This window comes from Hydra viridissima, unplaced genomic scaffold (assembly GCF_058129835.1).
Source record: "Hydra viridissima isolate aposymbiotic clone 2 unplaced genomic scaffold, HvirCarnegie_v1 scaffold_1, whole genome shotgun sequence".
NCBI lineage: Eukaryota > Metazoa > Cnidaria > Hydrozoa > Anthoathecata > Hydridae > Hydra > Hydra viridissima.
In genome coordinates, this window is record NW_028324300.1 from 949236 (window position 1) to 975695 (window position 26460).

General features: G+C 31.0%; 1 protein-coding gene across 4 annotated transcripts; it reads right to left on the reverse strand.

The window, feature by feature from the left end:
* Positions 1-708: 708 nt before the first annotated feature.
* Positions 709-21889, reverse strand: LOC149892799 (solute carrier family 22 member 15-like). Of its 4 annotated transcripts, XM_090070961.1 has the most exons (8): positions 21379-21797; positions 21063-21166; positions 20424-20744; positions 19878-20093; positions 18055-18189; positions 15560-15645; positions 1900-2008; positions 709-1818 (listed from the first exon to the last, which is right to left on the reverse strand). In XM_090070961.1, the coding sequence occupies exons 1-8, from the start codon at positions 21787-21789 to the stop codon at positions 1602-1604; spliced, it is 1599 nt and encodes a 532-aa protein (XP_089927087.1). In that variant the 5' UTR covers positions 21790-21797; the 3' UTR covers positions 709-1601. The 4 variants fall into 4 exon arrangements, with proteins under 4 accessions (XP_089927087.1, XP_089927095.1, XP_089927109.1 ...); XM_090070969.1 differs by lacking the exon at positions 15560-15645 and having other exon boundaries at positions 1698-1818; XM_090070983.1 differs by lacking the exons at positions 709-1818; positions 1900-2008; positions 15560-15645 and having other exon boundaries at positions 17461-18189; positions 21379-21583; positions 21711-21800.
* Positions 21890-26460: the final 4571 nt, after the last annotated feature.

Genomic DNA, 26460 nt, shown 5'->3' on the forward strand with positions numbered 1-26460 from the left:
TAGGAAACATAAAAAGATAGCATATAAATAAAAAAAAAATACTCGAATCCAAGTGTAAGAATCGCCATTTTTGAAATCCATGCTTTTTCGCACTTGCAGGCGCGAAAAAGCCGTCTATAAAACGTTCAAAGAAGGTAATGAAAAGTAATAGCAATCAATTTAATTATTTCGTTACATTTTCGGGACGGACAAGAAAAAGACGTTCATAAGACGCTTTGTTATGGTTCAGATTGTCTTTAAATCGAGAGGACGTGAAGTGAACGTACATAAGACGTCTTTATTCCGCCGTGTGCCCACTGGGTTAAGAAAGAATTAAAGTAAATTGCTGTAATTTATTCAACATAGAGGAATGATTAACAATTATTTACGAGAGTCAGCTTAACAAAACTTAAGCTCTGACTAATTTCAATACAAAAACTATAACACATATAAATAGAAAACATTCAAGCTTTTTTAACAATCAAATTGCATTTATAAAAAAAACTACAACACTGCGACAAGTTTACAAAAATAATTGTTGTATAAATTTTCTAATCATAAAAATGCAGATTTTCATAGTGTTTCGTATAACCTTACGCGCAATATTGTTTCTCGTTTTTAAGCAAAATTTGATTTTAAAACTGATGATGGAAGATAAGTTTAGAAAATATCATGAAAAATTTAAATGCAATATTATTAAAAAGTAAGAATAAAAATCAAACACTCAGCTCAAACATTTACCCATTTTAAATTAACCAAATACAAAAAGAAAACACAGGCAACGACCTTTCAAATATATAATCTGTACAATATCGTCGGCTATATCTGTACAATATATAATTTATTTTTCAAACGTCAACGTTGATCTAAAAATTGTCTAGAATATATTCTGCATTAAGTTATTTGAGTTTAAAAAAATTTGAAGTTAAATTATTATATCACAAAATATTCTGCATTAAATTAAAAATCTGCATTAATTATAATGCATTCTGCATTAACTGTTATTGAACTATAAAATTGTCAAAATCCATAATAAAGAAACGAACAGTTGATAAAAAAGCAATTAAAAACTCGATCGCTTTTAAGAAAGTTAAGTGATTATCACTCTTAAATAAAAATGGTTTAAAATGAGATGCTCCTACGTCTTAAGAGTCGAGGTTCTCAAGGATAAATCGTGTTAAAGCGAAATATATTGAGTAAATTTACAGCAAATTCATCGCATCCATCTTCAAAACACTTTGGAAAAGTATGAGCAAAAAATGCTCTCAGCGTGTTGATTCTTTAGGTTGTGAGCATTTTTAAAAAGTTGATCATTTTAAATAGGAGATGTGCTAACAGGGTTGCTTATCACGAGCCTATAGAAAACTTAACGTTTTATTTATCATTTTTTACAAATTTATATTTATAATTTTATTACAGTTTTAAAAAATTTTATGTAAATATTGAAATGAATATTCATTTAATCACTTTATTATTTAATTTCACACTTCCTATTTTATATCCAGAAGTTTATTTTTATACTATTCAATGCTAATATAATTATATATTGATTTCTATTAGGATTGAGTTGCCAAGACACCATATGGGAAGCTATTTTATAGAATTCAAACAAGATTATGTATTCATAACGCAGATTCCAGGACTTCTTCGACAGTTTCAAGAGTAGACTTGCCTTTAGTTTCTGATAACAAGCAGCAAAACAAACCTGAGAGTATAAGTGATCCACCCATTACTATAAATGGCAGTAAACGATACTCATACCCTAAGAACTGACTGACCCATGGGGATAAAGCAGCACCAATAATATTTATAGTTAAACAAACACCGAAGCCTTTGGATCTGCACAAAAAACTATTTATTAAACACGTAAAAGTGGTTTCATAAAAGTAATAAACTTGTATCAGAGAAGCAATAGATTACCTTACAGAAGTTGGGAAAAGCTCAGTTGACCAAATATACATGGCGTTAAAGGAAAGGTTTACCAGGAGCTTTCCTGTTATACCTATTAAAATTCTTATCCATGTGTAAACTATAAAGCAAAAGTTGTTAGAAAAATTAAAAACACTTGTTTAGAGGAGAAAAAAAAATCTGAAAACTACTAGGAAAGGTCAATTCTGGCTCATTAATCATAAGTGAACCATTACTTTTTTATTTCGTGTACGCCATATCATGTCATTTAATTATTTCTTCTTCATAATTCGTGACGTGATGAATAGAAAAAGTAAAATTTTATATTTTCAATTTTTCATATCGTGACGTCATTTTTTTTTTCATTTATTTTTTTGTAATTTTTTTCAGTTTGATTCAATTTTTTTCAATCTACGCGTAATAATAGACCTGACCAAGCAGTAATAATAGACCTGACCAAGCAGTAATTGACCCACTTGGGCGTCCCCAGAGTTTAATGTGATGAATAGCCTTCTCTCAGTAGAAACACTAGGCATAGCGTCAGCTTCTCCAAAATTTCTATAAAACGAGATGGTGGTTGTTGAAGCAATTGAAGCATTAGATTGGTACAATAATCATGACGACTTGTTGTTGAACGAGCTTATGTTTGAACCATTTCACGAGGATAAGTAAAAATCTTTCAATCCAGATGATGAAAAAATTCACTTGCTGTCGTTATCATACCCAACAAAGTGAGTGTAATTGCTTGCATATAGGGTATCCAAGGACTGATTACAGTACGATTTCCAGGAGGTAAATTTCCATCGTAAATTCTTAATCTTGATTCCCACCAGTTTCCAGATGCTCCAATGATGTGTACTCTTATATATTTTAAATAAACACCATTACCCTTTCCTGTAGAGTTTAGAAGCACATACTTGTTTCCGTAAGTTGTGCTTAAATATCAAAATGTTCTTAAGTTTAATGGATGAGATTAACGGTGGGATTGTGATTAATGTTGTTATGAAGGGTTGAATCCAGTATGTTATTGGTGAAGCTGTTTTGTTAAATAATTGTATGGCTAAGCTTGTTCTAAATGGCATGTCAAGTGTAAAATATCCTCCCAAAGTGTTGTATACGTTGCAACCTTGCAAAGAGTTTACATAAAATGGTCCTCCGAGAGCGGAGAACAGCAAGTCGCAAGCTTCAGCAGTGTGTCAGTACCAATACCTTCTGTAGTTTCTGAATAATTTCCAGCTCCAATCTCTCCATCTGCAAATATTCTAATATGAACATTTCCAGGAACGGACAACCCGTTTGTGACAGTTCCATTGATACCATAACCTTCTTAAAATTCCAGAACCTTCTAAATAGTTGAAAACTGTAACTGCATCAGGTAGTCCTCCTACTATAGTTTGCAACTTTAGTCCTAAGCATGAAAAGCTTGAACTTGGAACTAGTCCTAAAAAGTTAGATTTTTGTGATGAAACTTCAACGTAGCTTTTTGTAGCAGCATCTTGCAAGTTTGTAGGATCTAACACATTTGTCAACTTGTGTGAATTTAAATTGACATCAGTAGTTATGTTGCCTATTCCTGAAGCTGCATTTTTATCAACATAATTTTTTGTAGCGGCGTCATGTAAATTGATCGGATCAGACACGTTGATCAATTTGTACGAGTTCAAATCTAGGTCGCCACTGATCGTGCTAGATCCATTTGTTTTTATACACATACTTGTACTTATATCTACATAGTTTTTTGTAGCAGCATCGTGCAAGCTTGAAGGTTCATTCACATTGACCAATATGTGAAAGTTCAAATCTAGATCTGAAGTGGTTCCTCAGGACCAGTTGTTGAATGTGTGTCGACGTAATTTTTAGTGGCGGCGTCATGCGAGTTGACGGGTTCCGCCACGTTAATCAATTTGAAAGAGTTCAAATCAATGTCTTCAGTGATAGTGCTTGAACCGTCTGTTCTTATAAACATACTATTAGCCAGTGTGGGTGTGAGCATATCATAGTAATATCTTCCCATTTCTGTTCTACCGAATTTGTCAATCATTTTTTGTATATGCAAGTTTTTTAAATTTCGCAAGTGAAATTCATTATTAAAAAATCATCACTAAAGCGTGTTGACAACGCTTTGAAATTCATACCCTTCATCAAGCTTTTTCAAGACGTGTAAACACAAGTGTCCGCAGAAAGAAGTTTCACCAAACTGAACTCTTTCACTATTTTAATGAACTGGACTTTTCAAGTAGTCTACGAGCTCGATGGGAGGAGGTTGGGCGTAAGAGTCGAAGCTGTACTTTTCATCCCCATCTTTTCGCCATCAGATCCAATAAAAAACCGCTAGTGCTTGAATCTCCTGTATTGACTATTCCACATTCTTTATTCCTTACCTTTGTTTTAGCTCATCTCTTACAAAAACGCCTTTAAAGTTTTTTATTTTTAGCTTTTTTGCTGCCTCTATCAGTTGAAAGTTTGTTAGAGGCAAGATTATTCCCTCTACATTAACAAATTTGTTACTCATTTTTTATTTTGTTTTTTTTTAAAAAAATCATGATTTTTTAATTTGTAATGTCCATACGCCAACGTGTGTACTCCATCTTCCAAGATACTCTTTTATCTTCATCTGCACTGAGTGCTAGCTTGTTAATTTCTTCTGTGTATACTTCATGTAAATTGGATCTTATCACGCTCATGCTCCTTACCTGCTCTTTTTTACTGAGTAAACAATCTTTGCAATCTTTGCAGTAGAATGATGTGCTGCTAGCATCAGCACATCAGACACATTGTACAAGTCATGATAGTCCCTAAATGTCTTGCAATGAAACTCATCCCATACCGTTTTGGCTTGTGAGTAGTTTTCATCGCTTATTCCTTCATCGCTGAGTTTAGAGAAGAACGACTCTTTTGGAGGCAATTACGTTTCAGAGAGTTATCAATCAAGTCAACCCAATCGTAAGGGTACACACCTTTTCTAAGCAACAAATCAAACTGCTTTCCAGAAAACTAACTGCTAATATTCTTGCATTGCTCTTTTATAAGATTTTTGGATAAACTGTCTAAACTGGAAGCCATGAATCTGAAACTGTCGATGAATCTTAACTCTTGTTTTACTTCAATCACCTTACCCTCTTTTTCAAACTCACCAACTTTAATTTCTTTAGAAAAGCTGTACTTTTCTTCATTGTTGGGGATGCAATTTAGTTTACCTCCTAAAAGTTTCTTGATGAACAAATGACTGTCATAACCTGACAAGTTGTGAAACACAACAGGAAAGAATTTAGGAATTTTATATTTTGTATTACAACGGTTATGAGCAGCATCTTTATACTCTCCTGTAATATGGCAGTGGTCACGTACTTTGTCATTTTCAAGATCTTCTCCACAAATGCGGCACACTGTTGCAGCATTAAATCCTTTTCTATCCTCATAGGTAATGATCATCTGGGTTTCTTTTATAGACTTTTTCATCAAAACATTTTATATAATAGCAGAATAAACTTGGCGTATGCTTTTGGTACTGCTTAGTATAAGATTTGTTAGGATCAGGGATGCATGTGTTGATCGATGTAATAAAACTCTTAAAATCAGCATATACAACAAATGGCACTCTCATCGATCTTTCTTTATGGCTGAACTACATTGCTGAATTCTTTTTAGGAAATTCGATTCTAACAGAACTGTGTGCGTTGCAATAGGTTATATCCTTGGATAGCGCTTCTTCAGACTTTAGTCCCTGCAAACAATTTCTGCAATAGTATGGATGATTGTGAGGATATTAATCGACTCAAACTTTTGATTAAGCAACAATGATTCGTCTCCCCGTTTTAAATGAGAAGCAAATCGACTTGATTCTTTCTAGAACTAAATTTTGATATTCTCAAAGGGTAGATCGATTTATTTTCATATCCAAAAACATTGACGCTTATATCTTCATTATTTTTCTCAAACTTTTTGATTTGATGGATTGACACTGGAAATTCCAAGTCTTTCCAATTCAACTCTTTCGACTTTTCAAAAAGATCTTCATCAATTCTCTCTTGGTTTTTATCTTTCATGTTCAAAGCCTTTGTAATGCACCATTTAAAGCATTCATTGTCTTTGTTGATCATGTTGATAATTGCCTTTTTGCTAGATAGAAAAGTGTCGAGAGTAATGTAAGACCTTGCAGTGATTGAATTGTAACCAATCATGTTTATATCCATCTTCATGATGGCAGAAACTCTGCAATTCGATCCCAAAATGTTGTACTTTGTCATGTTTTCCATGATTGTTTCGTTCACTCTATCATAAAACTTTTCCAAATCAGTCGACTCTAACACAATTCCAGAGTTAGATGAAAAAGGGACAATTCGAGTTGTTGACTCTCCAATTAAAATGCTAATGTGTTCCATCTCACATGTTAGAACACTGAACACTTTTTTATTTCTATTTTCTCTCAGTATTTTTATTGCTCCCTCTCTAGCCAAGTTTAAGAATGAAGAGACGTCATGCTGCTCGTCTTTGACTTCATACGAAAAATGTTTACGAAAACGATTCACAGCATGCTTTACTAATTTAAACTCAATCTTACTTGTCTTATCTTATTTGTGTCTTGTAGGCAGTTTTGAATACGAGCGATTTGAGAGACTATTCTTTTTTTGATTTCGCTTCCTGTGTCGCTCACTTTTTTCTTAACCACCTCTGGGACGTACGGATTTATCCTATTGGCAACATCGTTATAACTGTTGACAACGTACAACGATACATTTCTTACAGCTGTCGCCAACCTTGAAAATAATTCAGTAGTAACAGGTACTAAAACAGGTGATGAAGCTGATGATGGAACAGGCTCGTCTAATATGTTGTGTCTTACAGGACGCGGATCATATACGCAGAGCCCATAAAAGTATGCTCCTTTGAGATGATGTATTGTTTAAGGTCTAACAAAATCATCCTCACGCATTTTGTAAATATTCTTTATTCTCTTCTCTTTTGCAATTTGTCGCAACTCTTTAACATTTTTATTTTCCATTTTTTATAGAGCAAGATTTTTTCTACATCATTTCAATTTTTTAACTTTTTCTTGTTAAAAAATACTTCCAACCGTGTCCCGTCTCTTTAATCGCTTTGTACAAAGAGTTGTACTCAATAACCGCTCCTGTTTCAGAGTTAGTCATTCTCACAGTCACAGGCTTTTTTCTAATCAATCTCAGCCTTTCATACTTTGGGTCAATGATTTTTTCTATTTTTACTTTTTCAGTTTTTACTTTTCTCGGTCTTCCAACTGATCTCTTGTCCTTCTCTTCTTTTACATCTTCCATCACCAAATTTTTGTCTATCAAATTATTTTTAATAGCAATCGTTAACAGCGCTACTAAACTGTCTGACGTTTTAGAAATACCGTTTTCTTTTAATAATTTTTTCAAATCCTTTTTCGTATATCTCATTTTTATTATGAAAAGAAAAAAAATTTCTTTAACTCAATTTATTTTATGACAAACTAATAAACAATGTTCATTTTATTTTCGTCTGATTTAAACTGCATCATTCTGTCAGAAATGACAATGGCAAAGGCATGAGTGTTTGCCTCAACATTACTATTAAATGTAGCTTTTATTTGCACATCCACCACTGAGGATTTCAATCTTTTCGATTGCTTGCTCACATCAAATACCATGAGTGGGCAAATAGTTTTGTAGTCCAAAACAGACAAGGCAGGCTGTGTGATTAGCTCGTTAGTTCCATAATACTTGTTATCAAAAGTGAATGCATCTCTATAGGCTCTTGAGAATTGATTGTTGGGGAATGAAAAGTTGTAATAGGGAACCTCTCTTGATTGAGAGTGACATACATGTTTTTCAAGTTGCAATGATTAAATACTGACGGATTTGCAACTTGTGATCCATCTCTATTTGTTTGGAATCCAACAATGATGTATCTTGGTTTTTCAGAAGCTGATCTACTGCTAAGCCTCCAACTGAATGTATATGATCTAGGTATGACTGTTATATCACACTGCCTCGATCTGTATGCTACGTATAAATCCCCTTTATTTAAAATGACATTTTCAAGATTTTGTTTTTCCTCTAAAGATGGAGTGACGTGTGGCATAAACAATGACAATTTGCTCAACTCTATTTTTCCAGCACCTGCATTTTACCTCTATAAATCGCATCTTCATCGCTCTTGAGTAAGCGTGTATTTAAATCCGTAAATCGCTTTATCATAATCATCGCAGAATCCAAAAATGTACTTTAATGGTAGGCCTCTTAATGATGTAGTTTTGTCTCATAGCAAATCCAGCGTTATCAGTGAGAAGTGATTTGTCTTTATACCACAGCTGATTCATTCCTTCAGACAATTGAAAATCAATCGGATATTTTAGAAATCCTAACATTGTAGTAGCCTGCCCTGGACTGTAAACTGTTTCTACTTCTTGATTAGATAATTGATATGGTATTTGACTGAACAAGTCCATCATTCCATTGTGTGCAAGAGTCATTGAATCTGCATCAGCATAAGATGTTTCATCGGCTTTGAGAAGCCTTCTTTCTATGTATCCTTCAGATGGAAGTGTAAAGTCTTGTTGTTCAACATTAATTCTTATTTCTCCAGTCGTATTCATGAAACTCAAATCTTTCTATTCCCTCATCGACAGTTGGGATTTCTGTAATTATTACTTCAGAAGTTGACTTTTTTTATATACGAAATATAAAAAATTTAAAAGAATTTTCTAAAAAAAATTTATAATAACTTTATCAGGAATTCTTTTGAATTTCTTACCCTCATCATTCCCTTTCCCATTTTTACAATGCCTTAAATTCGAATGCCATTTTCCTACGACATCTTTTTTGCCGGTTTTATCGACGATCCTTTAAACATTGAATTGTATATTTCCGTCATAGGATCAACATAGGCGCTGTTTTTCAACATGCTCGATGAAATGGGCTCCTCTGCAATTTTGTTTTCCGGTTTCGCTGTTCCAGTCATCGAATACACTTTCTCGATCGCTTTCTTCCCTTTATCGATGGCAACGTCTTTAGCAGTGGATATGGCAGAAGAAGCTAACTCTTTTCCAGCTGATTTTGCAGCAGTGATCGCTTCTCTTCCCAACTCACTCGCAGCAACTCTATTGAGTAAAGCCATTGAAGATTTGTATGCCCTTATCGCTACAGCTCTTTTTAAGAAGTTTTTAATCGTATCGATAATTCCACTTCCACCAACAACATGTTTCTTTGTATACCTCTTGTTGTTATAAATGATCATTTTTATAAAGCATATATATTTTTTCTCACCTGTTTATCACACACAGGCTCAGCAACTTTATCGCAAAATATTTCGTATTGCTTTGTACTCCTCTCTATTGATCAACTTTTGCCTTAGAAGCTCATCGCATATGGCTACCGCTTCATTTCTAGATGCTGTATTTCCAGCATGCCATGCAGCGAGTCTCATCTGCAACTTATTAACAAGTGCGTCAGGATCGCTTGGAAGAATAATTACACCTGACCCTTTTTTACCCTTAATTTTAAACTTCTCACTCCTCCAAATTGGAGCTATTATTTTTTCATACTTCTCGCTTCTAGACGCTTTCGGCTTGTTTGGATTTGCTTCAGATCCAATTGCATCCGTCTCTAAAAGTATAATCTTGTAATTTTTGAGATACTCTTCGTTGTACACACTCTGATCCGGATTGAATCTTGTGATGAGTTCCCAAGGCCCTTTTGTACCTTTGTAAGTATTATCACCAATAACAATGTCATTGTCATCAACCGATATTTCATCTTTTCCGATGTATATTTTTCCATCTTTCGAATGAATTCCAAATGTTTTGTCTGAACTATTTTTATTAGAAGCGTAGTTTGAAAAGTAATAAGATGCAATTTTACCGATATTCATCGTGCTGTAATTATAAGTTATCTCTTTGGCTGGTATTTTTGACGGTAAATGCAAAGCAAGCTGAGTGCTTTCAAAGAATTTATCAGTTAGCTTTTTCAAGTCTTCTTTCACCATTTCATTGGTATCAATCAACGGCTTGTACATTTTCTTTATGTCTGCTTGAAAGGTGACATCAGCCATATTATCATTGATGCTATTCTGCAGTATCATCTTCCTCCTCATCTCAATTAGATATTTTACAAGTTTTTCTCTTTTTTCAGCGTCATGTATTTTTAAAAACGACATTTTTTTTATTATATCAACAAAATAAAAAAACACAAAACATAAATGTTTTTTGTTTGATCCTTATGGTTGCTCTTTAGCGTTATCATTTGACATTCTATTCATATACACTACATTTTTTTTCTTGTTGAACATATTTTGAAACGTCTTAATGGCCTCTTTTCTCACTTGGTTGATCAGCGACTCCTTAGTAATGTCATCTATCGGACCGCTCACTTTTGTTCTAATATCTTCAAGCATGGATTTAAATTTTTGAAGCTCTCCAAGGATCAGCTCGTACTCGCTGTCATTCACATTTCCATCATTTAGCGATTTTGAAATGTAGTCGCTAATGGTGTTAAGCTTTGAGTCTGCTAAAACTTTAATTTTTTCGTGCTTTTCTGCTTTTAAAGTCAGCTTTTTGTTGACTTGCCCTCCAACAATCGATAAAAACCATGCTCCTAAAGCTACACTCTCACATGCAATCACCACTGAAGATGCAATTTTGTTGTTAAAAATCCCAATCCGATTGTTCCAAGCGCAACACTTCCCGCTTCTAATGCGCTATCGATAGAAGAGATGATTTTTACAGCTCGATGATACTTTTTATTCAGCATCAATCTTTTCTCCTTCTCAGATTGAATCTCTTTTTGTATCTCGCTTATTTTTTGAAGACGGTAATTATGCCCTTTATAGATTTTTTTTATTAATGTCGCACGAATTATATTCCATTTTATAAAGATAAAGAAATTTTATTTTATTTTAGAAATTTGATAAAACAAAGACTCTCCCCTTTTTTTACAATAACATCATTTTTGCTGTTGTGAATTTCCATGACAATATTGTTCGTTGATTCTGCAATAATCATATCATGATTAAAATATTCCAGCTTTGCTTTTATCCCCTCCCTTAACGTAACTAATGCTGCTCCACTATAAATATTTATCCCTACCATAAGAGAAATCTTTCTATGCTCAAGTTTGTTTAGTTTAATATCTTTTTGAGAGAAAATCTCAAACACTCCGTTTGAAAAAACAGAAGGGAACTCTAAATTATCATACTTTAAAGAATTTTTTTTTTTAAATCTCTAAAAAGTTCATGTAATTTTGAAAAGCATGACTGTACTGCCTAAACATCTTTCGATGTTTCAAATCCATTTCCTTTCCCCTTGAAAATTTATGAAGTGCTGAATTATTTCTTAACATTTTATAATGTAAAGAAATTTTTAACTCAAATAATTAAATTCAAAAAAAGGAATGCTAGAAAATTGAGAATTGGGTTCTAGCAATAAACCAGACCCAACAAATTCATAACCTCTTCCGCTTCTAATAAACAATCCATCTCCACCTATAGAATCACTCTTCACCCAAGGTCTCAAAAACAAACCTGATCCTATTGCCGTTATTTTCATTCCTATTCCATTTTTTTTCATATACACTACTCCTCTACCTGCAATTTTATCAACCATAGCAGAACCGGCAGACGAACTGACTCCTGCCAATAATCCAGTTGCTAATGATCGAATGACACTTGATAGAAGAGTTCTACTAATAGCACCAATAAAAGGAAGAAGAGCTCCTATAAATCCTTCTTCTACTTTTGAATTGTGCATAATCTGTTTTTTACTCAATTTTATTTCTACTCCAGTTCCGCTTTTAAACGCATCTAAAATTTTTTTCAACTGAGCTTTCGTCACTGAGAGCACGTGCTCTCCGTATAGATCCTGATTTGAAAGTCTTATTGTTGTTGCTCCACCTGACTGAACCGTCTTTTTTATCTTTTCAGCCTCTCTTTGTGGAATATTCACTTTAATATTTTCGTATATACGTAAATAAACAAGTGTAAAGAACTTTAACAGTAATTCTTTTAAAGAATTTTACCTCAAAAAAGCATTGTTTGAAATAATCTCGTACAAAATGGAGGATATCCTTTCTCTGATGTGAAGTATTATGATAATATCCTCTCCTCTAAAATTCATCAACCTCCCTTTTTGATCTACAATTCGTGTCTCCATGCTACAAATTTTACTCACCACTATCGGCAAGTATATCAAATGAAGAGGTTTTTCAACAACATTATATCCTGGAGGAACTTCCGGATAAAAAGAAAAAATATCGTATGTAGTTTCTCCGTTTATATAAGACGATCCTATAATATCGTTTGTAACTCTTACCGTTGACACTTTATCGATTCAAACTGGACCCTCAGACTCATAGTAGTCTGACTGATAATATTTTTTATCATCATTTGGATCTTTAGTCTCTATATATTTATATATTTATATACTTATATATTTATATATTTATATATTTATATATTTATATATTCATATATTTATATATTTACATATTTATATATTTATATATTTATATATTTATATATTTATATATTTATATATTTATATATTTATATATTTATATATTTATATATTTATATATTTATATATTTATATATTTATATATTTATATGTTTATATATTATTGAACTTTTATTACCATCCTTAGCTACAACAACAGAAGTAAATCCTAGAAGTGGACCTACGCTGTTATTCACATTAAAATAAACCTCATAGTTTGTTCCTTAATCATTACTGGGTTTGGCAAAATTCAAAGTAGCTCTCAACATACTCAAATTTGTACCAATGACTACTCCGTCCGGAATATAAATTGGGTTTTTATCCATTTCACGCTCAAGATAGCCATTTAATTCCTGAATTTCATAACTTCCTTCTGGGACGTATATGGTATATATTTGTTCACCTGCATTTGGACTATAAATATAATTATTGTTTGTAGAGCCTATATTTGGAAAGCTGTGATAAGTCTCTAACCCCACTAAAGCCATCTCATAATTTTTGTATGGATCAAGTTCGATTGGTTTTTCAAAGTAGCTTTTAATTCTTCTTTCTTTTGAAGTTGCTAATAACCAAAATCCTGACATTTTTTTATAGAGCAAGATTTTTTTTCTTAAGCGCTGAGCCATTACAATTCTGGAATATAAAAAGTCTCAAATCCGCTTCAATATTTTCCATTATCTTTTTTAGAGGATAAATCAATCACTGCAAATCCGTGAGGCTCTGACCAACACTGTTTGCAAAACCTTCTAAACTCTTCTTTTTTCATGTCACCCAAAACATGCTCTCTATAAAAATGATCCACATTCTTAGAATCTTGAGGAAACCAAACAAATAAAATTTGTATTTTCTCTTATCGTTTGTCTTGGAAGCATGAAATAGTTTTGAGCTAAATAGAAGCAATCAATATTCGAGTATCTTTGCCTAATGTAATAGTTTTCACATTTGTTTTGTTTTGTCAGCTGTAAATCGTCGAATATCATCAAATTGTTTTTATTCGCATCAAGATTTTGAGGATCTGGCACATCTTCAGCCGTCTCAAAAAACTGGCACTCGATGTCAGTTTTGTTACTCAATTTTTTTGAAATTTCCTCGATGATGAAATCCGTACTCACATCTAATTTTTCAATCTCATTTTGAACTTTGAACAGTTCAAGAATGACATCTTTTGGCAATTTTCTCTCGAACGATCGCTTCAGAATTTTATACTCTGGCTGAAAAAGATATTTTCCAAAAACTTGCAAGTTTTTATAATCAAACCATCCTGGTTTCAAAAGCAAATTCAATAGCAAGGTCGTTTTTCCGCATCCAGACTTTTCAACAATTATACCTCGTATACTTTTAGGTAATGACTTGTTATTATTTCTTTTACTTTTATTTATATTCCATGACAAATCAATGATGTCCATTTTTATTACGAAAATAAATTTTATATTTATGAAATAAAATGTACTGTGTCAAATAAAAAAAAAGAACTGAGACGATAAACTTAAGAAATTCTATAAGCAAAAACAATAAAAATATGCTCAAAGGAACATGCACCGTCTGCAGAACTACAAAAAACAATTTCATTTCATCCAAAAAAGGAGGAGATTTGGTCAACTCGATCAACTTTGTCACTAACAAACTCAAAATATCGTGGGCAAAATTCCCTGGAGATATGTATCTCCCTGGAATGAACTTTGCTGGTCCTGACACCAACTTAGACGAAAGGCTCACTTCTACTAATGCATATAAAGATTGGAGCAAACCTGTTGACAGGGTGGATAATGCAGCATACCATCACAACCTTGCTTAAAAGTATTTTACAGATAAAAAAAAATGAGAAATGAAGCCGAAAATATGATGGTAGAAGAGATGGACTCGATAAAAAAACCAACACAGCGCGAAAAAATAGAACGAAGTATCATCAAACCCATCATCTCCACCAAAGGTGCAAAAAAAATCTACCAACAATCAGTGAAAAGGACTTAAAATGGACTGACGAACTTGCAAACGAACTTCATAAACCAGTTATACAACATTTCAGAAGAAAAAAAGTTACTGTAAATGATATAGATGAAATATGGGCTGCTGATTTAGTTGGCATGCAATCTTTTTCAAAATTCAATAACGGTATAAAATACTTATGGTTATAGATGTATTTTCAAAGTACGGATTGATTGTACTATTAAAAAGTAAAACTGGTCTTGATGTAGCTAGTGCTTTAAGTAAAATCTTTAAAGAGAGAAGGTGCATAAAAATGTGGGTGGATAAAGGAAAAGAATTTTATAGCAAGCATGTGAAAGCGTTGGGCGTGCAGTTATACTCAACTGAAAATGAAGAAAAAAAGTTGTGTAGTTGAACGATGGAATAGAACGATGAAAGAAAAAATGTTCAAGTACTTTTCAGCTAATAATACTAAATAATATATTGACATTTTAGATGAAATGGTAAATAACTACAACAACACAAGACACTCTTCAATTAAAATGACTCCAGTTGAAGCTGGCGATAAAAAGAATAAGAATATTGTCTGGTTTAATCTGAATGGAAATGTTTCTGAAAGACCAAATCCGAAATTTTCTATTGACGATAAAATTAGGAAAACTAAAAAGAAGTCAAATTTTAAAAAATGATACACACCAAGATGGAATGAGGAGATTTTTACAGAATCAAAAATTCAGTACACAGACCCACCCACATATAAAATAACAGACAATAATGGTGAAGAAATACAAGACACTTTTTATGAAAAGGAAATGCAAAAAACTAATCAAGAAATATTTAGAATTGAAAAAGTTATTCATAAACAAAAGAACAAATCATTAGTAAAGTGTTATGGATATCCAGATTCATTCAACTCATGGATTGATAATAAAGAGTTAATAAGTTTGCGAAAATAGACGCATAAGTGGGTCAGGTCTATGATTACGCGTAGATTGAAGAAAATTGAATCAAACTGAAAATTAAATGAAATGATACACGTACACGAAATAAAAAAATAATTGTTCACCTATGGTTAATGAGCCAGAACCGGCCTTTCCTAGTAGTGTTAAAACAATTCTTATTGCTCAATAAATTTATTTCAACATAACAACTAACATATTATCAAAATGTTATAGCAGTTAAAAGTAACATGAAAATATTTAAAAAGAAAAAAACAATTAACAATTATTTTAACTTAAAATTTTGGGAATTTGAACCCACCTGGTTGTGAAGGAACAAATGCCAAAATTAAAAAAAGCAATTCTCCAAACACAGATGATAATATAGTTGTTCGTTTACGTCCAAAGCTTAAAAGCAGAAGTAAAATGAATACATGTTATTTAAAAGTGTTTTTAAAGAAAGAATTTTTTAAGTTATTTCAAAAGTATATATTGATTAAAAATACATTCATGTATTTGTGAAAAACCAAGGCTACACGTGCAATATCAAGAACCAAAATCTCAATGGTTTTTAAACTGGATATTTCGATTTTAAACAATTTTTCATGTCTGGAGATTTTTACCACAAACTATTTTGAAGAATTTTTCATTTCATTTTATTTCTGCTTGTTTTTGAACCATTTTTTCTACTCATAAGAATCAGAGCACTAAAATTTTCATATTTTTAAATTCAATGAGAACAACAAAACTACAATGATCAATTAAGTTCTAATGATTCAGTTAATATTTCAAATAAAATAATAAAATATTCGAAGAAAAAATCAAGTAAAACAAATTATAATTTCAAATAAACATCTTTTGAAACATCCGGAAAAAAGGAATCTTAATGACAAATATCTCTATTTATTAGGTTCTCACTCGGACATCATAGCTTAGGAATTCAGAAAGAGACTTATGTAGAAATTCAGACAGTAATTTATGATCCAGCAACAAAGAAAAACTCTAGATTTAATTTGAATGACATCATATTTATCAATCTGGGTGCAATTTGAAACATATTTCACATTTAAAAATGTGGTAATACAAAATTTGTGCGTTTGGAGTGGGTAGAGTTGGGTTTGGGGTGGGTTTGGGGTGGGTAGGGGTGAGTTTGGGGTGGGTAGGGGTGGATAGGTTTGGTGGATCAAGAAATGTTTACCGGGACATTAAGATGTTTCATTTTATACAGCTGAAGAACAAATGTAAATACTAAAATATAATATATTTTAGTATTTACATTTGTTCTTCAGCTGTATAAAATGTTCTTTTCTGAGAGAGATGACCTGAGTTTAGTCAAAAAATGGTCAAATTTACTTTTTAACATAAATAATTTTTTCTTTCATAGATACACTTTTTTTAAAAGTAATATTCTGCTGTGTATAGAGTAAGGTTGCCAATATTGTACCCCCTAAGACAAAACTAAAAAATGTAGGTAATCTACTGAGTGATAACATGGATTTTCAATTGAATTTCATAATTTAGGGATTGTTTGTTGTAAAGGCATTAAAAAAACTCAAAACTTAAAAAGCGTTAAGTCTCGAAGAATCAAATTAAAAAAATTGCGCTAAGAGTATGATTAAGGAAACTAGATCCTTAATTGTACCATTGTAATCCAATATTGTACCACTTTCTTGATTTCAATTACTTTACAGCTTTGTAAATATTTTATGATTTTAGATTTAAGGGATTAAAAGAACTGATTGAAAGGAATGGTTTTTATAAAATTAGCAATTGGAAATATTCTGATATAACATAACATAACACCTAACTGCCCATAATATAATGAAATGAAGTTTTTTATTTAATAAACTCTATGCAACTTGAACTTTTTTTTCTTCTGGAAAATGCCAAAAACGGGTATCACCACATATGGCACAATTTTATTTGAATTATATGTTTACAAATGGATTAGCGAAGATTAGAATAGAGGAGGTAGGTATTAAAGATAGTTATACTAAATAATGTAAAACAATATATACTATATCTATTTTAAAAACAACCACACTAAATATTGTAAAATAAAATACATAAAAACATTTTTGGCAAAAGTTTCAGATATATTGTGTCTGTTTTTGATTAACACCTGCACAGCCAACATGACACCAGCCTTGATATATTGGTAAAACTGAACTAGAGAGTACATCTTTTTGAGGACTGCTTTTCAATACAAGAGTAATACTGGAATTTTTCTTTTTTTGTTTCAGTGGTAAAGTTCGTATTGTAAGTATGGATACTTTTCTAATTGGAATCTCAAAAGGAATTTGTTAAACTTTACAAGCGTTTTTTAGCGGTCAGAATGATTGTGTTGGTACAATTTAGGACATGCCTTGAGGTAAAATTTACGCAATTAATCTGACATACAGTTAATTAAAAAATTTGCCAACTAAAAATAAGTTATTTCAAATTCTAAGTATTTATTTTGAATTTAGATAAATTATGCTTTAACATAAGTACACTGAACAAATCATATCTCCTGCTTTTTTTAGTAAAATACGCTAAGCCATAAAAACCTAAAATAAGAAATCTCCAATAACAAACCAACAAGAGCTTACTCTGGCCTTAATGCAGTTGGATGACAAAAAAAAACAGTTGACTACTTAATTTCATTCAGCAAAGATAAAAAATAAGTTAAAAAATTTCTTGAGGGTTGTAAAAATAACAAGTTATATTAAAAGTACAATATAGGCATTGGTACAATATTAGTAACCTTACCCTATACAAAAAAAATCAAGAGTAATCAATTTTCATAAATATACAAATAAAATAAAGATGTCTTACTAATTACATAACCATAAAACCATCATGTTTGAAGGAATATCTGCAAGGCTGACCAAGGCAAAGTCTGTGTAGAGATTCCCACTAAGTTTATCTGAAGAAATAGAGATGCCATAGTAAACTAGGCCAATGCACAACCTAACACAAAATGTAATACGATTTTTTTTGGAGATTTGAGATTTTTTCGAAGATCTAAAACTTTTTTGCAGATCTAAGATTGCTGATCTGAGATTATATAACAATCAAGATCTGTAAATTTATCATTTATTCAAAATAGTAGTAATAATTCTAAAGAGTATTAATAAATTGATCTAAACATGTACATCAATTTCTCATCTATTTTAACATTATAAATTGATTTTAAAACTTATAAAAAAGATTATACATTGATCAAGAGAAATGCAGAAGAGCTACCATTTAATGTCTAGCGTGATTTTAATTTGCTAGCAAACAAATTTTATTCTTTATTTTTTACCCACAAAACTGTAAATACTTAACATCCCCAGTTATTATGTCCAGATTGGAATAAAAAAAGATAAGGGCAGGAGAGATGATAATATTTACTTCTTGAGTAAAAGGCAAACCAATCACTTCAGTTAACTGCCTTGTTCATCTGTATTCAGAAAATGGTACAACTTTGTGAAGAAAGAAAGTCATAAATCCTTTTGGGGAGGATTACTTGGGAGACGAAACAAATACAAAGTTTGGGAAGCAAACTGTTAACCCACAGCTTCTGTAATTGTAATGAACTGCATAAATTTGATGTTGCAAACAGTAAAGATTACTCATAGTGATTTAAAATTGATATCTTAGCAAAAAAAAAGATTATCTACAATTGATGGAAAAGCCTATGTTCCTATTTTGCACCTCATTCTAAGTTTTGCTAAACATGTGGTCTTTGATAGGCTGGTACTTTTCAGTAAGACCCGCAGATGAAGTAATAAATTTTAGCTTAAATTAAGCTAAAATTTATTACTTCATCTCACCTCCAGAAAAAAAATTAGCTTCAGGGGATAGAATTGTAGATCATTATCATCATAATCAGATCATCAGATCATCAATCCTCATTAGCAGATCATTGGCTCCTATTTTAAAAAGTTGAATCAAGATACAGTACTTTTAAGTTTTTTGAGGTTATCATGGGATATAATGCTGGTAACTATCTCTTTGGAAATAGGTACTTGAGAAACTCTGCTCCAATATAATTCATAAAAAGTTTTTCTTGAAACTCAATATGAAGGAAAAGTAAAATAAAAAATATTTTGGATCAACGTTTTGGCTGAGATTCTTTTTATTTATTTGAAGTCCTGCAATGAGTAGGCTACTTTTTAACTAAAGTATGAGAATATCTTGTAAAACTATAAGAAAAAAGTGTATTCTGTATTAGTATTCTGTATATCCAAGCTGCATGCTCATAAGTACTATATAGCAACCAGACAAGTTGGACACCCAAATTTTATCAACTTTGCTTTTATTAGGCACCTAATTAATTTTTTTTTTTTTATTAACAAACATCAATTAACCATTCATAACTCTTTTCATAGATTTAGTAAAGAATATTTTGAAACATTTTTCTTCAAATATACAACCAAACAAATAGATATATGCATGCACCAAAAAATCAATTACCTAAAATCTATTTATTATTACAAAGTTTATACGTGGAAAACTATTTTTACTAATTGAATACAGCACAAAATGTTTCTTAAATACATTGAATAAGTCATTTGCTAAATATGTGTTTAGTAGTTGAAAGGTCTATGAAGTAAAAGAAGGTAGAAATAATGAAAAAAAAAACATTTGAGCACACAGTAAAAAGTTCATACCAACTAAAAAGCTGAACTAAAGTAGAAAGAAACATTTGCCATGGATAGAAAACGTATTTAAATGAGCTTTTGAGCTCGTTTGATTCTACTGAACAACTTGAAATATGTACATTAGGCCATGGTTTCTTGTTGTACTTTGCAACTCTATGAAGAATTATTTCAGCTTTGCATTTATCATTGTTTAGACGAAGCCATCTCACAGATTCAGGAACAAATCTGAATAGAAAGAAATTTTAAAAACTTAATATTTACTCAAAAAAACTTCATATAACAGTATACATATTAAGAGCGATAAATTACCCAAATTTTTTTAATTATTCAAATTTTATCATAAAATTATATCATAATTACATCAATATTACTTAAATAGACATAATTATATAAACAAAAAACTGTATCAATACTATTCCAAAAAGTAATTTCAAAAAACAAAGAAAACAGATTTTAGCTTATAGAATTAGAAATTAAAAAGAATTAAAAGTTTATTTCAAAACATTAAATTTAATAAATAAGAACAATGACTTCAAATCTCTTATATGGACTCACTGGTAAGTAAAAATAAGTATCAAATATGGTGCAGTTAAAATCAACTCAAGAGTACGCCATTTCTGAATAACCCATGCTTGCAATGACATTAAACATAATGCCATGTTAAATGAAAACCAAATTAGATTAGAATAATTTCTGTAACTTGGACCTATTAACTCTGTCATTAACACCCAAATAGCTAATGCTGCTCCGCCTTGTGAAACTCCTGATACAAATTGAATGGCTAAAAACACCCAGAAGTTTTTTACAAATGCACTGGCTAATGCAACTCCTACACCTATAAACCAAGCAGGGAATAAAAGACGTTTTCGACCAAATCTAGATAGTAAAGAAAAACTTTTATTTATTTAATAACAATGAATATAAAAAAGACATTAACAATACAATCTCACAAGTTCAAAGAAATATTTGCTTATACTTTATGTAAAACTTACAATCCTTGAAAAAGTTCTTGAAAACAACAACTTTTTTTATTTTGGTCCATTTTTAAAAGAAAAGTGAAAAATCTCCAGCACGCAAAACTTTTATAGTTAAAGCAATCAACCTTTTTTTAAATTTAACATTAATTAATAACTTTTATCTAGTATATAACTTAAGTTTAAATTTTAATCAAACCATTAAAAATATAACATATACTTATCAGACACAATGCCTAGAAGTATGGAACCAACTGCACATCCTAACTGAAATGCACTATAGGCAACAGAAGTGAGAGCTTTTCTATCACAAACCAAATCCCACTATGAAAACAAAAATAAAAGCAGTTACAAATATAAATAATTAAACAATCACAATTTTGAGAAATCAGTTGATGTTGCTTATTTATATATATATAAATATATATATATATATATATATATATATATATATATATATATATATATATATATATATATAAAATTAAAGATTGAAATTTCAGGAAAATTTGTTTGCTTATAAAACTCAGATATACCTCTGTTACTATTGAGAATTCTTTACTCTCAACAAATCTCCATGATTCTCTTTTCATAGAGCATCTTTTCTTGTAAAACTCATCATCTTCAGAAAAGACACCTGTTCTGTTGCATTCAGAGTTCACATGAGAGCAAGTCCAAGGAGGATCGATTCCAATGAATGTAATTGATAGAATTTGGTAGGTGAGTGGCACCATTAGCAAACTAAGTAAAAAAACCAGTAATAGCTGAAATCTACCAAATTCTCCAATAAGTTTCAGTATCTCATCTACCTCCATTTCTTTCAAAGATTCAGTATAAGACGCATGTTTAGATATTAGATCATCCTTACCATTCACGCCACTAAAATCTGAAGTAGGGTATATCCCTTCTCCTTTAGTTGCTGTAGGTGTCTTTAAACCCACAGTCATTTTTTTAGCCTAAAATAGATATATATCTTAGTACTTATATTTTTAGTAGTTATTAGTTGAATTTTGTTAAGTTAATTTGAAGTTTTGAATTCGAAATTAGAAAATTTTTTAATATTTTCATTTTTTTAATGAGGAAAAAAAATTTCCAAGTTTAATGAACTATGAAATTACATCAAGTCACAACACGATTTTAAAAATTCAAAATCTCAACAAAAGAAGTTTTAAGTATGAAAGTAATTGGATTTAGCCTGTAAAAGGCTAAGAAGTATTAGAGAACAAAAGAATATAAATATTCAATTGCTGTCAATAGCTTCATACAGATAGGGTACTTTGATAAGAACAGGTTAACAAAAATTTGCTCTTTGTTTACATCTTTGATACTCGGAGAGTGGTGTGTTAAAAACATGTTTATAAATCTGATCAATCAAAGCGTATTTTTGAAAAAAAAACACGTGTTTTTCGAGTGTTTATCAATCAAATAATATCAAGATTATTCGTGTAAGTAAATTCTTATTTACAATAACTAAGGTCATTGCAAAAAAGAATTTACTAACAATACGCATATAAGATAATATTTTTAAGATAAAGAAAAGACAAGAGAAAAACATAAGAAATAAACTAGTCGAATAATAAAAATAAAACTTTACAAAAATTTATAAGTTGCACCTAAAAAACAGACTTTTAAAAGAGTTAAAATATAGATCAAATAGTTATTATAATGTATTCATATATACATACCCATATGCAAATATACACACAAAAAAAAATTACAAAATGTACATAAACATAAAGAAAACAGTTATAAAGGTAAACAATAAAGTTAAGCGTAACTTTTTGGTTGAAATGATGGAGTGACTTTAAGAACAGACTCTTGGATCCACGGATAAAATCTGTTTTTAGGGTGTACGGAAGGGTGTTCCAAGAAAGGATTTACTGGTATTTAATGGAATTTATTCCGGGTTTAGTTGTCTGTTTTTCTGAGATGGTTAAGTTGTTATAAGCGACTGGTCTTAGGTTATGCCCACACGTTGACCCAAAGTGGTTATGAAAGATGGAAGGAAGGAGACCGCGTTGTTGATCCTAGACAAATGAATGATTTAGGAACTGGATTAAATCATAGAAACAAAGAACTTTGGATGTAAGATACAGTATGTCGGTAGGGAAGTTTCTTGGGCAGAAATTAATTATTCATATTGCTCTATTTCGAAGCGAAATGATTTAAGAAAGACAGACAATTGTAGATTGTCCCAAACTTGGTATGCATATTGTAAATTTAAACTAAAATTTGAGTGATATATAAGGGAAAGGTGCCTATGATGGCATACTTAACTTTAACGTTTCTCTGAGTCATTACCTGAAAACTTAAAAAATAATTTTTGACATGGGTGTATTCCTTCTAGCATGCAGAATAATAATGAACCTCAGAACTTTTACTATTTTGCTTTTTTATAAGTTTATACCATTAAAAAAAAAATACAAGTATGCCATCATAGGCAACTAACTGCTCCTATGATGGCACACTTTAAAGAAATTAGACAAACAAGAATTTTTTTTGTTTTTATTAATGGAAACACAACTTATCAAAAAATCAAAATTAAAAATAAATATTTGGTCTAAAAGCATAGTTCACATATAAATTTTTGTCTACTTCTCTTTATGCTTGCAGATAAACAATGACACTAAGATCCGCATTTTTGACAACAAATCCATTCGCTGTCTTGTTCTTTAGAGCAAGACAGCGAATAAAGTTCATAACAATACAAAACTGCTGCATCAGATTCAAAATTCTTTTTATTATTACTTCTTTTAATCTCCTCACTGCAGTATTTTTCTTCAACAGTTGTCTTTCTTTTTGTTTTTCTAACTAACTTTTCCTCTTTCTTTGTTATCTTTTTCTTTTGCCTTATCTTTTAATTCTTGGATATCCGGTGTGGTATTCAGAGGTCCAGTTTTTCCACGTTTTCAATTCAATTTTAGAGGGTGCGAAAGGCACCGGACACAACTTTTGTATACTAGATCTTATCCTTTCGTTGAAACAGAAGATCCAATGCATATGGAAGCTTCTGATGGGGGAGATCTCATTTCCAAATGTGTTGGTTTCTCAAACTCTCGTATTTCATCTTTGTTCTCAGCCTGATCACCTTTTTAAGAGCATAAAAATTTATTTCAGGGATTTTTTTCAACTCATTTTGCAGATTTCCTATGATGGTAACTCCTCGGTATGCCATCATAGGATAGAGTCACCATATTTATTAAAACAAGCTGTGTCTACCTTATTCTACACATAGCATTAAAAGAAGTATTCTAATAAATGTACAAAGCCTGCAGATGAAATGCATGAAAATTTCACTTCTGTATGATGTATAATAAAATCGTAATCCTAAATATATGAGAGCATTAAAACTACAACACCACATGCAAAAATTTATGTTTGTTGATTACAAAAGCATTATTTACGACAGAAGGACGAATTTTCACCAGAAGTAATGAATTACTAATATACACGTGTTGGTCTAATCACTTATACACCAAAACCAATATTTATGGAAATATGACCAGTATGCCATCATAGGCGCTATGCCATCATAGGCACCTTTCCCCTAGATAGCAATGTTTCAAAATTAGAATATTGTCGAAATTTTGCAAAGATGCCGTTGTAATGGTTTAATTTGAGAGTAAGGTCATTTATGTGTGGTTTAAATGAACGTTTCTTATCTATCACAACATTAAGTTAAGTTATATCTTAAGACAAAGGCAGCTTTTGGCCACTTATTGTAAAGTTCAAGTATTTTGGAAGATTCTTGTTAGTTTTTTTATAAAAGTTTGTATATTGCGTCTTAAAGTATTACTATTTCTGTTTTTTTTAGTACTTAATAAGATTTTATTTGTTCCGAGCCAATGAACAAGACTGGCCATATCCTGATTATTATATTTATTTAGTTTTTTGAGAGAGTTCATTAATTGGAGATAAGAATCATCAGCAAAATGATTCGTATTTGAATGTTTAATAGAAAGATGAAATTTGAATGTTTAATAGAAAGATCATAGATATAGATAATAAAGAGAAGAGGACCTAAAATGAGGAATGCCAATACAAACGCTTTTAATGTCTGAGAAGGTGCTTTTTAGAGAAACAAACTGTTGACGATTGGAAAAGTATGATTTAAACAATTGCAAGGTTGTACCGCGTGCACCATGATGGTTAAGCTTTGATAGGAGAATGTCATAGTCTACGGTGTCAAAAGCTTTTTGTAAAAGCTCAATCTAAACCCCGCAAGGAAACTTTCCATTATCATGAGCAACTATCATGCTTTCTGTAATTTTAATAAGAGTGTGAGCTGTAGAATGCTTTTTACGAAAAACAAACTGGGGTTTATATAAGCATTGATTTTGGTTAAGGAAATCGTATAATCATGTATAACTTTTTCAAAAATTTTGCTCAGTTATCCAATAATATCAGGCATATTGTTAAAAGATTCTAATAGTATTTTAAAATTGTCAATATGATATGGTAGTGAAGATATATTTATATAAAGATAACTTACAGAAGAGAAACCGGACGATAGTTGGTGCATTTGAAACCATTGGTTCTAAAAAATGTGAAATCTCATTGAATGTATTGTATTTGAGTGAGCCAAAGTTGAAATCTCCCGATGGCCTAAACTTTTTTTTGTCTAAGCTAATTTTTTCAAGAAGAGGATTTAGGTAGTGATCAACAAAATTGGTTGGAGACATTGATGGCTGACGATATAAAGAACTATTGTGTTACTTTTTTTAGCATTTATTACTTCAAAAATATAGATTCGAGCTCCTTACTTTTATTCAGGATCAAGTAAGTTCTAACTTTAAAGTTTAAAGTAGATTTATATACCTTTCTTAGCGTGTGAACAGATACATATCCGTCTAAATCAACATTAATTATAGACACATTTTCATCGTACAGGTTAGATTCAGTTATCCAATAATATCAGGCATATTGTTAAAAGATTCTAATAGTATTTTAAAATTGTCAATATGATATGGTAGTGAAGATATGTTTATATGAAGATAACTTACAGAATTTCGGGACAACTTATTGTACCTAGGAACATCTGCATATGTTCATTTGATTAAAGTGTAAGATAGATCATTGAGGTTCACGAAAAGGTTTTTCAAACTTGGATTATCGGATAGATTTTTTACGAGGTTAAGTTTCAGTGACTTTCCGGCAAGTGCGGTAGATAACTCAAGATCAGAAATATTAGAGAAAGGAAGAAATGTTTTTGTACAGATACCAGGCAGTACCACGTATTTAAAGCTTTTATTTTCTCATATGTCAACTTGATTACATTTTATGTGTATCCACTTGACACATAGATCGCATTGGATAGCTGAGTGACTTTTAGCAACGTTTTTAAGGTAAATAACTTTTTAATGCCACATTCATGCCGTTTTAAGGCCACAAGGTTTCACAACCATCATTAAAAAGTTACAGAAAAAAGATGATGAAAATATTTGAAAAAAATAATAATAATAAACAAATCTAAGAAGTGAAAAAATCTAAGTGAGTTGCATAAAAAAGAAAATCAAGAATAAAAATTATATGTATAATAATAATAATTTAATAATAATATAATAATATAATTTAACTTAATTGTTAATTCATTCCTGTTTCACTTGCTGGCACAACAA